Source organism: Elephas maximus, chromosome 1, assembly GCF_024166365.1.
Source record: "Elephas maximus indicus isolate mEleMax1 chromosome 1, mEleMax1 primary haplotype, whole genome shotgun sequence".
Taxonomy (NCBI): Eukaryota; Metazoa; Chordata; class Mammalia; order Proboscidea; family Elephantidae; genus Elephas; species Elephas maximus.
The window spans coordinates 73139806-73154931 of NC_064819.1; the positions used below are offsets into that span (position 1 = coordinate 73139806).

The following is a 15126-nucleotide window of genomic DNA, read 5'->3' on the forward strand; positions in this document are numbered from 1 at the left end:
GGAAATGTTTCGGCGAACGCCGGTGTATTACTTCGATATCTAAGGTTATTACTTGTAGGTTTCAACGAAAGGTAAAGGTTCTCGGTCACTTAAAACATCACAAAGGACTCCCTTTTTTTTTTTTTTTTAAAGGTTTCGCGGACTTCTAAACTAATATCAGGTAGAATAGCATTGACGTATACATTTCACGGGGGTGGGGGAGAAAGGGCAATATTCCCTTTTTTCCCCGATGAACTGAAGGATTTCACGGAACTGAGGGTCTACAATATCACTGCAATCTAGTTTTATGAGGAAATTAACTGCTCTATCAAACGCATTGCGTTCAGACTAGTGAAAGTTGAGAAAAGAAGGTAAAATGTGAAAGGAGCCGAGCGCCGAATATAGTAGCCAATGAAACTGCACCATTGCCAGAAGGCGCGCTTAAAAAAAGACCAATCAGAACATAGCGCGCGATATTTGAATATTTTCTCATCCAATCACTACACCTCAGGAACTATAAATACTAGCAAAGACGCTGGGGAAAGTACTGGCATCAGTTCTTAACCGTCTGCTTCTGCCTTGTTTATCATGGCTCGCACAAAGCAAACTGCCCGTAAATCCACTGGTGGCAAGGCGCCCCGTAAGCAGCTGGCCACCAAGGCTGCCCGCAAGAGCGCCCCGGCCACCGGCGGCGTGAAGAAGCCCCACCGCTACCGGCCCGGCACCGTGGCGCTGCGCGAGATCAGGCGCTACCAGAAGTCCACCGAGCTGCTGATCCGCAAGCTGCCTTTCCAGCGGCTGGTGCGCGAGATCGCGCAGGATTTCAAGACCGACCTGCGCTTCCAGAGCTCGGCCGTCATGGCGCTGCAGGAGGCGTGCGAGGCCTACCTGGTGGGGCTGTTTGAGGACACCAACCTGTGCGCCATCCACGCCAAGCGCGTTACTATCATGCCCAAGGACATCCAACTCGCTCGCCGCATCCGCGGAGAGCGAGCATGATTTTAACTAAGTTTTCGTGGAAACATCGCCTCACTCAAAAGGCTCTTTTCAGAGCCACCCACGTTTTCAAGTAAAATGGCTGTAGAAGACACTACCATCAAATTTAACTGTTTTCGTCAACTATATGCTTGAAAGCCTGGCATAAACCTTTCACTGGTTTACATGTGTACTCTTATCTGAACATTAGACGGGTAAACTGGTCCTTAAGCATTTCAAATGCATTAAATGCTCCACCAATTATGAAAGATGAATAAAACTGTCAAAGGTATATCAAAGCACTATGTGGGTGGAAAGCAGTACAGACTTTTTTTAAAGTCTAGAACGTTCAAATTAATACTCTTTGATCTTGACGCTTTTACAATTTTCAAGTTTCTCGTGAATGAATCTTTCTGCCTTTTAAAGAGTTTCTTCTTTCGAAAGAAATTTTTAAAAATGTCACATGTACATATTTAAACTCCTAAACCTAATTACTTCAAGCAGAACAGGGTAACCCATTTTAACAAGCAAAGGCCGGCTGGAAAACCGGGCTCCGCCTCACTCTCGCGAGTTCCAGCATTTGGAGGCGGGTTTAAGGGAGGGGACTGTTGACGTCACATTTCCCGCCGGCGCGCTTTCCATTCAGTCGCCGGGGGGTGGAGGAGGAAAAGGGAGGGACAGTAGGTATATAAGAAGCAGCTCTGTCTTTCTTGCTCACTTGCTGTGAGCTTGCTTGGGTGATCATGTCTGGTCGCGGCAAAGGCGGGAAGGGCCTTGGGAAAGGCGGCGCTAAGCGCCACCGCAAGGTGCTGCGCGACAACATTCAGGGTATCACAAAGCCTGCCATTCGGCGTCTGGCTCGGCGTGGCGGTGTCAAGCGAATCTCGGGCCTCATTTATGAGGAGACCCGTGGGGTGCTTAAGGTCTTCCTGGAGAATGTGATCCGCGACGCCGTCACCTACACCGAGCACGCCAAGCGCAAGACGGTTACTGCCATGGACGTGGTCTACGCGCTCAAGCGCCAGGGGCGCACTCTTTACGGCTTCGGCGGCTAAAGTTTTTATCTGACACTTCTGAGTCTATTTTCCAAAGGCCCTTTTCAGGGCCGCCCAACTGGTCAAAAGAAGAGCTGTAATGATGAGGCATAATATAAGGACTCGAGCAATTAAGGATTTGGTAGCCCTAGCTCACAGTGAGGAAAAGTGACCTTTTTTCCTCTTACTTAAAACTGAGTGGCAAAATTTGGCCTGAGGCATGTATACAGTCAAAGGCGCACATATTCCCCACCTAGTTCCCTCGCCCCACTTAACTGGATAAAGTAAAAAACAGTATTTCCAACTCAAGAATAAATGGAAAAAGACCAGGCGTTGTAAGGAGCTTGCATCCGTTTCTAGGGAACAAAGAGAAACACTTTGTCCAATCAGCGAACCCCATCCATGGCTGTTATCCAGTCAGAACTGATGAGTTAATGTCATTCTCCAAGGGAGCCATCTAGGGGGATGGGAAAACCCAGGGAAAATTTGTTTTGTCTTTAAAACTGTAGTCGTGGCCGAGTGGTTAAGGCGATGGACTAGAAATCCATTGGGGTTTCCCCGCGCAGGTTCGAATCCTGCCGACTACGGACTATTTGGTGCCCTGGTGCTGCGTTGGTTACAAGTGGTTTCTTGGACACTGTAAGCTGTGCTTCTACTCTGACGTATAGGGCTTTTGTTCGGTATGAGTCGGAGCAGATTTCATTTGGAAACTCTGGTGGCATAGTAGTTAAGTGCTACGGCTGCCAACCGAAAGGTCGGCAGTTCGATTCCATCAGGGGCTCCTTGGAAACTCTATGGGGCAGTTCTATTCTGTCCTATAGGGTCGCTATGAGTCAGAATTGACTCGACGGCAGTGGGTTTTTGTTTGGTTTTTATTTTTGTGGATTATGAAATAGATATCTACATGGCCTTAAGACATGTCCTGAGAACAGAACTGCAATTATCACTAAAAAAAGAGAAAAAGTAAATGATGGGCTGGGAGGAAACCAGATTCATACAATACCAGCATATCCAGGCATTGGATTCAGGGGAAATTAAAATCTGGCTTAGGAAGAAAAGGCACCTCCCTTTCTTTGAGTAGCAACACGGCCCTCAGCACTTAGCCATACTTTTCTTCTTTCCTTCACAGGTACCAGTTCCCCCTCCACAGGCCACAGCAGTTGACTTTTCTCATCCCACTCCCACTTTTACCCGATAATCCAGTTGGACACTGTCTTTCTCTTGACCTCTGCGGTTTTAGACACCGCTGAGCACTCTTCCTTTTGACTCTTCCTTAATATATCATGACTCTGCCTCTGATTTTTCTTTCTACTCTCCCTCAGTCCTGTATTTATTATCCCCCAGGTTTCTGACCTTGCCCCTTTGGTCACACATATCTCCCTAGAGATCTCACTTATATCCATGACTTCCATCCTTTACAATGACTGTCCAGTGTTGTCTTTATCTGTATATCCGACAGGGCATCCAAAGCAAAATTCATCATGTCCCTCAACTACTCACCACTTGAATTGACCTCAGTCCAAAACCCGAAAGCCATCCTCAAATCCATCTTTACACCATACATCCAATCCCCAAGTCCCACATGGTCCACCTTTGAAATCCCATGTATGTGCTCACTCCTTTCTCCATTTTCACTGCAACTACCACTGTTCACTTGCACAGTGAATCTAAGAACAACAAAAAAAAGTCAACAACAAAAACCTAAACTGTCCATATAATCCCCGATTAACGACTCATAGCGACCCCATAGGATAGAATAGAACTGCCCCATAGAGTTTACAAGGAGCACCTGGCTGGATTCAAACTGCTGACCTTTTGATTAACAGCCATAGCACTTAACCACTACACCACGAGGGTTTCCATAATAAATAGAAAAGGCAGGCTCAGAGAGGATAATTGAATTGCCCAAGACCACACAACTGATAAGTATGATGAGCATAATGAGTCTTGGTTGGTTACCCAGGAAAGGCTCATTTTACACCTATTGTCCTGGTTTAATAGGAGCCCTAATGGGGCAGCGGTTAAGTACTTGACTGCTAATCTAAACCCCCCCAGCTGCTACACTCCAGAGAAAAGACCTGGCGAAACTACTCCTCTAAAGATTACAGCCTGTGAATAAAACTCTGTGGGCACTTCTACTCACTAGGGTCACTATGAGTTGGAATTGACTCAATGGCAATGGGCTTGATTTGGACCTGGTTTAAGTATTAAGAGTGTTGTTTCATTACAAATAAAACTTTTATTAATAGGAACCCTCCTTTCACTCTCAAAGTGTTCCAGTTTGGAGAATAAATGACATGGTCCCCTTCTGGTTGATCGGCTGGATCAGTCTGGAGCTAGGGGCTCCCTGACACTAAGCCACTACACAATACCATCTGCCATTCCTCCCCGGAGCTACTGGAAGCTCTAACTGATCTCTTCATCACCAGTCTGCCACCCTCCAATTCCTTGTCCATATTATTGCCAGAATTATCCTTCTGATAAGCAAACTACTGCCACACTCAAAATCCTTAAGTAATTTCCCTTACCTTTTGGGCTAAAATTCTAAAAATCATAAGAAGACATTCACAATGATCACATTGTTTCTTTCTCCTAAATCCCACGCCATTCCTCACTCCCAATAACACAGACAGACTTGAAGAAACCCATTCTTACTCTCAAACAGTTCATTGTTTCTCAGATCTCCCAGCTACTACATAAGCTATACTTTCAGCCATTAATTGCCCTCCTGAACTTGCTCTTTTTTCAAATTCTAATTCAAGGATGACTGTTCCAGGATACTTCTTCCTAACCTGCCAAGATTTCTCGTACTCTTAGCCTAGACACTCTTTTGCATCTTTTTTATTTTTCCCTTTGTATCTTGAGTAATTAAAAAAAAAAAGATTGCCATCAAGTCAATTTGGACTTATGGCAACACCAGGTGTTACAGAATAGAACTGAGCTCCAGAGAGTTTTCTTGGCTGTAATCTTTACCAAAGCAGATGGCCAGGCCTTTCATCCGTGGTGCCACTGGCTAGGTTCTAATTGCTGACCTAAAAAAAAAAAAATTTTTTTTTTTTTTTAGGTTAGTAGTCAAGCACAAACTGTACCTATAGATTAAACTTCTATAATTTTATCAACTTCACAATAATTATTGGCTTTTTAGAGTTTGTATTCTCTAGTGGACCTTGATCCTTGATACTTCAGAATAGTTCTGGTTTATTTCTTATTACCTAAACTTGGCCTAGCACATAGTAGGTGCTTTTGAGCTTTATTCAGTTAATGACTACATTATCTCATTAAATTCTCACATCGACCTTGAAGAGTATCTCAGAAAAAGACAACTTTCAGAGCAGTCAGTGAGACAGAGGTATAATATGCTAATTATGCCATCTAATTTTAATCTGCATTTCTAGACTAAACAGCTATGTTTTGAGAAAAACATGTTTTTTCCTCAGTGGTCTAAACCAGAATATAAAACCATATGCCCCAAGGGGTCTTGACCAAGTGACCATCTACAAAAAAATATCAAACTCATTCCTTTCGAGTCAATTCTAACTCACAGCAACCCTATAGGATAGAGTAGAACTGCCTCACAGGGTTTCCAAGGAGCACCTGGTGGATTCCAACTGCTGATCTTTTGGTTAGCAGCCAAACTCTTAGCCACTATGTCACCAGGGTTTCCAGTGACCATCTACACCCTTCAAAATACAAGTACTCAGAAAGAGTGCTGTCTGGGTGCTGTTGCCAACAAGATATTTTTGTAAGATAGTCAAAACACGTGTAAGCATCCTTGTGGGCATGATAAAAGCATCCTGTGAAACTATCTGTAATATCACTAACTATACTATTAATAATCGGTAACCAATCAGAGTGTGATTATTATCATACTCACTGATTTTCCTGTAATTACCGCCCCTATGGTTTGTGTCCTGATTTTACACCACAAGAATACTTGTATAACAGCGCTGCCCGGGGACTATTTGGTTCCATTTTCAGTGGGCTCTATGGCTCCCCAATTGTAATTGTTTCAAACCCTTAATAAACCTCTCTGTTTTAACTTGAAACAGCACGCACATTCTTCTCTACAACAAGAGGACTGTTTTATCCTTAAAGAACGCTCAGTAGGATTTAAATCGGAAGCCGGTGTTTGAGGCTCTACATCAGACCCAGAAGATGAGGAAGGAGCAGTTGATTGAGAAAAATAGAAATTAAGGTGATAAAAATGTTCTAAAATTAGATTGTGGTGATAATAGTACAACTAGGTAAATACACTAATATTCATTGGATTATACACTTAAAATGAATATGTAAATTTACTCAAAAAGCCATTAAAAAAAAAAAAAAAAAAGACAACCTCCAGGCAGGGTAGCAGGAAATGAGGCTGCAGAGTGGGCCCCATTGCTCTGTGAAGCACCTTGTGTACTACACACAGATGTGTGGGCCTTGTCCAGTCCTAGTCATTGTAGCTAAACAGAGTTTTTAAGCAAAGATGTCTCCTGGCCCAATTATGCATTAAAGTAAGTAGATTGGGCTTCAGAAACTCAGAGCTGGAGGAAAGATGTGAACTCACTTTAGTTTGGTTAATAGGGAGACATTCTTATCTGAAGAGATAGTCACAAATGCCTCTTTCAGTTAATTCTTTCTTTCTAGTATCCTTTTTATAGAGGGATGATTTCATCCTCTGCATATTAGCTTCGACTAGTGTTTCTTCTAAATTTTTGGATTCTGTTTTCCACCTGATAATCATCCTCCTTCAGGTGGGGAGAAGATCCTGAATTATTCAGGTGGGCCCAGTGTAATCACAAGGGTCCTTAAAAGTGGAAGAGGAAGGCAGAAGAGGAGGTCAAAGTAGATTAGGTGTAAAAAGGACTAGACCAGCCATTGCTGGCTTTGAAGATAGAGGAAGGGGACCATAAGCCCAGGAATGTGGTGGCCAATAAAAGAAAGAAAAGGCAAGGAAATAGATTCTTTCCCCCAGGGCCTTCAAGAAAGAACACAGCTCTGCCAACACCTTGATTTCAGCCCAGAGAGACCTGTGTTGGACCCCTGACCTACAGAACTGTAAGTTAATACATTTGTGTTGTTTACCATTAAGCTTGTGGTAATTTGTTACGGTACAAAATAGAAAACTAATACACCAATCATAGAAGTACTTCTCTTTCCTGACTTCATCTAGTAATTAAAGCAGAAATTAACTTCCTAGACCTCTTCTCAAAATCACCTAACACGAGTCCAGATATCGTAAGTTCCTTTCTAACAAGCTCTGAGACATTCTACAATTCCTCATATCATGTTCTCCCTTGTTGTAACCACTTAATAAACCCAGCTTGTCAACTGCATTGTAATTCATAGCCTTTGGCAACTTTGGAAACATAGCTCCTTGGAAACTCTATGGAGCAGTTCTACTCTGTCCTATAGGTCGCTATGAGTCGGAATCAACTTGACGGCACTGGGTTTTAGTGGGTTTGGTTGGAGGGCATTGACAGATCCCAGTGGAAATATGAAAGCTGCATGGGTGTGGGGAGGGTAGGGAGAGGTGCAATGGTAGAAGGGAAGGAACAGGAAAAAGACAGGCATTTCATTACTACCTGCTGTGTACAAGGCACTTACACACACCAGATCTTATTTAATTTATAACGTCACTCCTATGTATGTTGATGACTCCCATATCTACATTTCTAATCCCAAACTTCTCCTAAACACAAGATTTATATAACAAACTCTCTACTAAACATCTCGCATTTACATCTCTAAAAGGTGTCACAAGAATAACGTGTCTGAAATAGAATTCTTGATTCCCAACCCCTTCAGCCCTGTGAATCTTATTCCTTACCCAGTCTCTACCCAGTTGCTCAGGACACAAACCTAGGAATTACCTTTGATTATTCTCTTCCCCTGACCCCACATCTAACCATCAATAAAGTCTTGTTCACTATGACATCAAAATATAATATTATAGTTATATTATACATTATATAATGTGTTAATAATATGTCTATCAATCTTCCTTTTGCTTAGCTGCTCGAAGCTCAAGAGTAAGTTTCAGAGTCTCCTCTGTTCTTTCTTTCCTGTCTTTTCAGTGACCTTTTGCTTTCTTCATGGATGATGTCCATCACTTAGAACAAATAAGTCCAAGAACTAAGCTAAAGTACTCCAGAGACAGTACACACAGAACTTTCCCTTCTTTAGTAGGGCTGTGTAGTATCCTATTTTATGGAGATTATGTATCTCGAGGAGCCCTGGTGGCATGGTGATTAAGAGCTCAGCTGCTATCCAAAAGGGCAGCAGTTTGAATATACCAGCCCCCTCTTGGAAACCCTATGGGGCAGCTCTACGCTGTTCTGTAGGGATGCTATGATTCTGATTCAATGGAACACAACAACATATATCTCGTAGCCATTGCTGTGCATTTGATTTGGACTCATGGCAACTCCGTGTGCGTCAGGCTAGAACTGTGCTCAACAAGTTTGTCAATGATTTTTCAGATCACCAGGCGTTTATTCTGAGACACCTCTGGGTGTACTGGAACCTGCAACCTTTTGGTTAGCAGCCAAGCATATTAACCATTTGCATCATCCAGGGACTCCACATACGCACATATGCATACCATAATTTTGGAAACCCTGGTGGCGTAATGGTTAAGTGCTACGGCTGCTAACCAACAGGTCGGCCGTTCGAATCCACCAGGTCCTCCTTGGAAACTCTACGGGGCAGTTCCACTCTGTCCTATAGGGTCGCTATGAGTCGGAATTGACTCGACGGCAGTGGGTTTTTTCATACCATATTTATCCAGTCACTTCTGATCAACAATTACTTTGTTTCCACTAACTTCTGCATTTTTATCTGTAGTCCAGACCTCTCACCTGAACTCAAGAATTTCATTTATTCAACTGCCCACTCAATATCTCCTTCAGAGAGAGGCCTGTTAGCAAACAGAATAACCAGGCAACAAAGTTCTGTTTTTGCCCAAGTAGTCATTAATACATTTCTCAAGCATTAAATCATTTTTAATTTGCTGAATATTCAGCTGGTTGATTTCTCAATTTGGGAACATCATTTTTTTTTAAGCTTTTCATAACCATTTTGTAGAGTTTAAAATATTCGTAGTAAAAATAAACAAATGTGCACTTTACAAAAGGGGAGGGAAAGAGAGCTGGAAAAAGGTGGGGGAGGAGGGAGGTGTGAGAGGAGATGAGAGCAACTGTTGCCTCAGAGGAGGCTTCCCCCTTACAGCTTCAGCCTAAGGCCCTGCCAGAGGCCTTCGTTGGAATGAATTCAGAGGGAAGAATCAGAGACCTGAATTAGGTAGCACACACATTCCCTTTATCTAGGAAGTGGGGACTTACAAACTTCTTAAGCAAAAATCAGCAATACCAAGGCTCCTTTAAAACTGAGATCACGGAGTTTGGGGGCGAGGGGTGGGGACATGGCACGTCGTGATGCCAGGCTCAAATTCAGGAGGCGCCTTATTTCTCAGCAAGCTGGGCTGACGCAGACCGAGCTGACGAAGGTTTGGGGTGCGACCAGCCTGAGCTGGGTGTAGGAACAACAGTTAATAAGGCCAAAAGACTGCAGATCTTCTCTGACATGTCCAAAGGCAGAAACACTGGGAATAAACACCCGACGTTCTGTATTGATGTATTTTAATCCAACTGCCCGCCTGCAAGCCGCTGGCCAGTACTCTTGCAAGCTCGCGGTCCTTGTGCATTGGCTGAACCCTAATACTAAAAATGATCTTACCGTTTAACAGGCTCCCTCCAAATTAACCATTAAAAAAAGAAAACCGTTCCCGTCGAGTCGATTCCCACTCACAGCGACTCTATAGGACAGAGAATTGCCCCATAGCGCCTGGTGGATTCGAACTGTCCACCTTTTTAGTTAGCAGCCGTAGCACTCAACCAGTACGCCACCAGTGTTTCCAAATTAACCATAGCCAGTATGTAATAGTCCAATTCCATTCAGCGCGGGGCAGACCGGAACCCAAAGGGGTAAAGTGCTTATGGCCCTGACAAACGCCACAGGAACTGAGGTGAAAAGACAAGGACTTCCAGCTGCCTCAGCAGTTTCTTCTTCTAAACCAGCCCCAATGCCATTCGTGCTCTTGCTCTCTGATTGGCTAAAGATTCCGCGCTCAGCAGTGCGCTACCCAATTGACTGGAAGAGGGCGGGCCACTGAAGGCAAACCAAGGGGTAAAGGCAATAAGGGGCAAAAAAGGGTTAACTTACTCGGCTGCATTTAAACCTGGGAACTGAGATTTGAGCCCAGGTAGAGGCGCTTCAGGCGACCCGGGGATCTACTTCCGAGTAAATCACAAACACTGTAAAACCTCAAGGCACGCATAGGTATGCCTAGTCCACACTGTAACGCAGCTGCTTTGGCACTCTAAATTCTGAATACCGCAAAACACATTAGAGCACAGCTCCTCCTGTAAATCAGTGGGTGGCCCTTAAAAGGGCCTTTGGGAAGACAAAACTTTTTAAAAGGAGGTACATAACCTTAACCTCCAAAGCCGTAAAGAGTGCGACCTTGACGTTTGAGCGCGTAGACCACGTCCATGGCAGTAACCGTTTTGCGCTTGGCGTGCTCGGTGTAGGTGACAGCGTCGCGAATCACATTCTCCAGGAAGACCTTGAGTACCCCACGAGTCTCTTCATAGATGAGGCCAGAGATACGCTTAACACCACCTCTACGAGCCAAGCGCCGGATAGCGGGTTTGGTGATGCCTTGGATGTTGTCCCGGAGCACCTTACGGTGTCGCTTAGCGCCCCCTTTACCCAAGCCCTTCCCGCCCTTTCCACGGCCAGACATGACTAAGTTCTTCTACTCAGAAGCTCACAGAACGCAGTGACTGAACGCTGAGCCACGAGTACTTTATAATGAAGCAACGGACCTCATTGAGAACTGAAAGCTCAGGCGGGAAACAGCGCCTCCGCCTCCCAGGCAGTGAGTGACTCACAGGCTATGAGGGAGGGGACATAATTTTAATCCCTCGATTTCTTGCTCCTGTTCACTGCACTGCTATTTGAATCTGAGCTGTGTTTTAGGCTGAGGATTTTAATACGTGCTTTTACTTTAATAAAAATGGACCCCTGGTGGCGCAGTGGTTAAGAGCTCGGCTGCTAACCAAAAGGCTGGCAGTCCGAATCCACCAGCCGCTCTTTGGAAGCCCTATGGGACAGTTCTTTGTACTATAAGGCCGCGATGAGTTGGAATCAACTCGATAGCAATGGTTCTTTTTATTGACAAAGCACTATCTCTTTTCATTCAGAGGTGTATGAGCGCACTAGCTGTGTGACCTTGGATAGGTCCTTACAATGCTGCCTTCATTTTCTTCACCTATAAAGCTGGGATAATGATAGTACTTAGGAAAGTTTTGTAAAGATTTTAATTAGTTAACGCAAGCAAAGCGTTAGGACAGATTGGTGCAAACAATGCCTACATAAATGTACTTTTCTTTGAACTTATTATTACTTAAAGCATGCTTGGGTTTGAAGGGATATTGCCTTGGGATCTCATTTTCAAGCTTTTACTCCCAGCACAATGTCACCTAACAACGACAACGTTACCAACAGCAAATATGCACACATTAGTGAGAACTGTATTTTTTATCACAGCATTTCAAAAATTACAAGATACTGATGGACTCAGTGTTTTGTTTTTCATACATGACATATTAAAAATGACTGTCCAAAAATTTTGCTTTGCACTTCTCCCCAAAGTGCCTTGGAAATCAAGACCATAGGCCTTTCCTGCAGTCTGGCCTACAGTACAGTTCAAACTTCTACACTAATTTCTCACTGTTGTGTTAATCTCCCTAATACCTGAAAAACTGGAAAGGCTACTACTAAAGATCATCAGAAAAATATACCCCAAACTATACCTTCTCCTCTCCTCTGCAAGTCATCTTTTTTTCACAAATCACCATATAGACTCCTGGGCAAGAAAAGTCCTTCCTATGTCTTGCAACAACTAACTCTTAATAGATGTATATACATTATGATCTGTCCATTAACCAAACCGAACCTCTCAGCATCCAATCGACTCTGAGTCATGGTGACCCCATGTTGTACAGAGTGGAACTGAGCTCCATAGGGTTTTCTTGGCTATAAACTTTATTAAGGAATCTGATCGACAGCTTTTCTTCTGAAATACCTCTTGGTGGATTCAAACCAACAACCCCTGGGTTAACTGAGTGCAAACCATTTTAGAAACCAGGGACCTATCTGTACATTAAACAAGATTTTTTTGTCAAGAGCCCATTTAGTCACACCTCGAATACAAATAGATGTTTCGTGCAATTATATTAAAATGCTGGCACTGCTCTCCAAAATGCTCACTACATTTTCTTTCACAGCTGTCAATTTCTTCTGTTCTTTGATTTTTAAATATCTACTGAAGTTCGTTTCTAAACTGTGCGGAATCTATGCACCTACCTAATTCCACCTGAGAAGAAAATTCAGAGGCTAGTTTGAATTTTCTTTTCAAATTTTTAAAAAAATCCTAAAGCGTAAGGTAAAATTATACACAGCCCCTGGGAAAATTAATAGTAACTATACAATGCTATGTGCCCCAAAATCTATTCATATCATGCCAACAACAACCCTATAAGGTAAGCAGTGTTACCCCATTTTTCCAATGATGGAGAGGCTGACTTGTCTAAGATCACACCAAAATAAGTAAATACATCCCTGTAGATGTGACCCTATAGACAGGGTAGAACTGATCCACAGGGTTTCCAAGGAGCAGCTGGTAGATTCCAACTCCCAACCTTTTGGTTAGCAGCTGAGCCCTTAACCACTGTGTAACCAAGGCAAAAAGTAAGAGAGTAGGTAAATAGTAAAGCTGGGGTTGAACACGGGGAACTTAGCATTCAAATGCTGCTCTATTCTGCCAGCTTCCAGAGTCTTTCCTAAACAAACAACAAAACACATTGCCACTGAGTCGATTCCGACTCATAGGGACCCTGTAGGACAGATGGAAATCCCCCATAGGGTTTCCCAGGCTATAAATCATTAGGGAAACAAACTGCCACATTTTTCCTCCAGGGAAAGGCTGGTGGGTTCAAAATGCCGACCTTTAGGTTAGCAGCCAAGCGTTAAACCACTGCACCACCAGGGTTCTCTGGAATCCTTCCCCAGAAAGGCTAAAAAAAAAGCCCAACCAAATCCATTGCCCTCAGTCGCTTCCGACTCACAGCGACCCTACAGGACAGAGTAGAACTGCCCCATAGTTTCCAAGGAGTGCCTGGTAGATTTGAACTGCTGACCTTTTGGTTAGCAGCTGAATGCTTAACCACTACACCACCACGTTTTCCAAAAGGATGATGCATTCTAAAAGAGTGCTTACCTTTTTCTCTTTGACACGTGGCGGCTGCTGTGTTGAGGGGTGCAAGGGAGTGAAGACTGAAGCCAGAATTCATGTTCTGCAGCTCCTGGAATTGCCGACCTAAGCCACTGCCTTCTGGTAGTAATGGGCATTTTTACCAGCAGCTTGATGCTATCCTATCAGTCCTACTATTTAACTCACCTTTTTTCCTACCCAAAAGCAAAACCAAACCTATCGCCGTTGAGTCGATTCTGATTCATAGAGACCTATAAGACAGAGTAGAATTGGCCCACAAGATTTCGAAGAGCGCCTGGTGGAATCGAACTGCCGACCTTTTCGTTAGTAGCTGAGCTCTTGACCACCACATCACCAGGACTCCCTTTTCTCCTACAGACGCAAAAAATATTGAGGAAAAAAGTCAAGTAGAGTATGTGAGAACAAGGGCATCTATGAAAAAAAAAAAAAAAAAAAAACTTGGCCTTACCCCTCCCAGGGCTGAGTCGGGGAGAAAGTAACCTTATTTTAGGACAAGGACACTGGTGCCTCTCAGACCCCTCCCATGGGTAGTCTAAAGTAAAAGGAATTTGTATATATATATGTATATACATATATGTATATATATACATACCTAGGTAAAGTATCAGGGCGAAGGCTTTTTAATATTGAAAAGTCTTACACTTCAACTTTAAAAGTTACCTTAAATCCTTTACAAAGAAAAACAGTAGGCATCAGGGAGGACTTCACAGGTTATTCCTTATATTTTAGGACATGAAATTACAGGACTGAATACTCTTCTCATGTTTAAATTTGATACTAACTAGGCATTTTAACAAGACTAGCCCAACTTGATGCACTTTCCATATAGCTTTTGGGAACGTGGAAATCTCCTGCCTTCTAGGAGAAACCATCCCATTGTTCGTTTTCTCTCCTCATACGATAAAGGGCACACACCACTTACTGACAATGTGGCTACTGAAACAATTTAGTAGCTTTTACTTAATCCTATCACCATATCCCATGTGCATAATCTGCTACAGCCGCTTCCGTTTTGAAAAGTTGAGTGGCTCTGAAAAGAGCCTTTGGGTTACTGGGAAAAAAAAAAGTCCAAAGTCCAAGTTTACGCCCTCTCCCCGCGGATGCGGCGAGCGAGTTGGATGTCTTTGGGCATGATGGTGACGCGCTTGGCATGGATGGCGCACAGGTTGGTGTCCTCAAACAGCCCCACCAGGTAGGCCTCACACGCCTCCTGCAGCGCCATGACGGCCGAGCTCTGGAAGCGCAGGTCGGTCTTGAAGTCCTGCGCGATCTCGCGCACCAGCCGCTGGAAAGGCAGCTTGCGGATCAGCAGCTCGGTGGACTTCTGGTAGCGCCTGATCTCGCGCAGCGCCACGGTGCCGGGCCGGTAGCGGTGGGGCTTCTTCACGCCGCCGGTGGCCGGGGCGCTCTTGCGGGCAGCTTTGGTGGCCAGCTGCTTGCGGGGCGCCTTGCCGCCGGTGGACTTGCGAGCTGTCTGCTTGGTACGAGCCATAACTAGGGCTGTAAAAACTAGAGTGCTGACAGAAGCGTCTGAGGGAATGAAAGAGCTACCCTTCTTTTATAGAAGCAGACAACCAACTAATGGGCCCGAGAATATTCAAAAGTCCCCGCGCCTTCTCTGGATTGGTCCATCGCCATACGCGACCTGGGTTAAGAGCTGCTTTCCGGTTGGTGAAGGAATCACGCCCTCGCGTCACCGTCTATTCTGATGTCATCTTACTTAACCATTCTCTTGTCTCTCGACTGTGGACAAATAATCTTGCACTGCACGTTTCAAAAGCTTTAAAATTGGGA

General features: G+C 44.1%; 3 protein-coding genes and 1 non-coding gene across 4 annotated transcripts; 3 read left to right on the forward strand and 1 right to left on the reverse strand.

Moving 5' to 3' along the window:
* Window positions 1-541: 541 nt before the first annotated feature.
* On the forward strand, window positions 542-1034 carry LOC126076814 (histone H3.1). The gene has a single exon (XM_049885429.1). The coding sequence runs from the start codon at window positions 568-570 to the stop codon at window positions 976-978; it is 411 nt and encodes a 136-aa protein (XP_049741386.1). The 5' UTR covers window positions 542-567; the 3' UTR covers window positions 979-1034.
* Window positions 1035-1652: 618 nt separating this feature from the next.
* On the forward strand, window positions 1653-2069 carry LOC126076953 (histone H4). The gene has a single exon (XM_049885679.1). The coding sequence runs from the start codon at window positions 1698-1700 to the stop codon at window positions 2007-2009; it is 312 nt and encodes a 103-aa protein (XP_049741636.1). The 5' UTR covers window positions 1653-1697; the 3' UTR covers window positions 2010-2069.
* Window positions 2070-2493: 424 nt separating this feature from the next.
* TRNAS-AGA (transfer RNA serine (anticodon AGA)) lies at window positions 2494-2575 on the forward strand. Its single transcript has one exon. It is a non-coding gene; the product is annotated as a tRNA-Ser (tRNA).
* A 7660-nt stretch (window positions 2576-10235) lies between these two features.
* LOC126076970 (histone H3.1-like) lies at window positions 10236-14913 on the reverse strand. Its single transcript, XM_049885735.1, has 2 exons — window positions 14492-14913; window positions 10236-10791 (listed from the first exon to the last, which is right to left on the reverse strand). The coding sequence occupies exons 1-2, from the start codon at window positions 14822-14824 to the stop codon at window positions 10468-10470; spliced, it is 657 nt and encodes a 218-aa protein (XP_049741692.1). The 5' UTR covers window positions 14825-14913; the 3' UTR covers window positions 10236-10467.
* Between the last annotated feature and the right edge of the window lie 213 nt (window positions 14914-15126).

Bases quoted from the DNA above. Each gene is read 5' to 3' on its own strand.
- LOC126076814 (XM_049885429.1), top strand. From the start codon at position 568: ATGGCTCGCACAAAGCAAACTGCCCGTAAATCCACTGGTGGCAAGGCG.
- LOC126076953 (XM_049885679.1), top strand. From the start codon at position 1,698: ATGTCTGGTCGCGGCAAAGGCGGGAAGGGCCTTGGGAAAGGCGGCGCT.
- LOC126076970 (XM_049885735.1), bottom strand. From the start codon at position 14,824: ATGGCTCGTACCAAGCAGACAGCTCGCAAGTCCACCGGCGGCAAGGCG. The intron at 10,792-14,491 runs GCCATCCATGCC...GCTTCTGAGTAG, and splicing joins TTGAGGACACCAACCTGTGC to AAGAACTTAGTCATGTCTGG.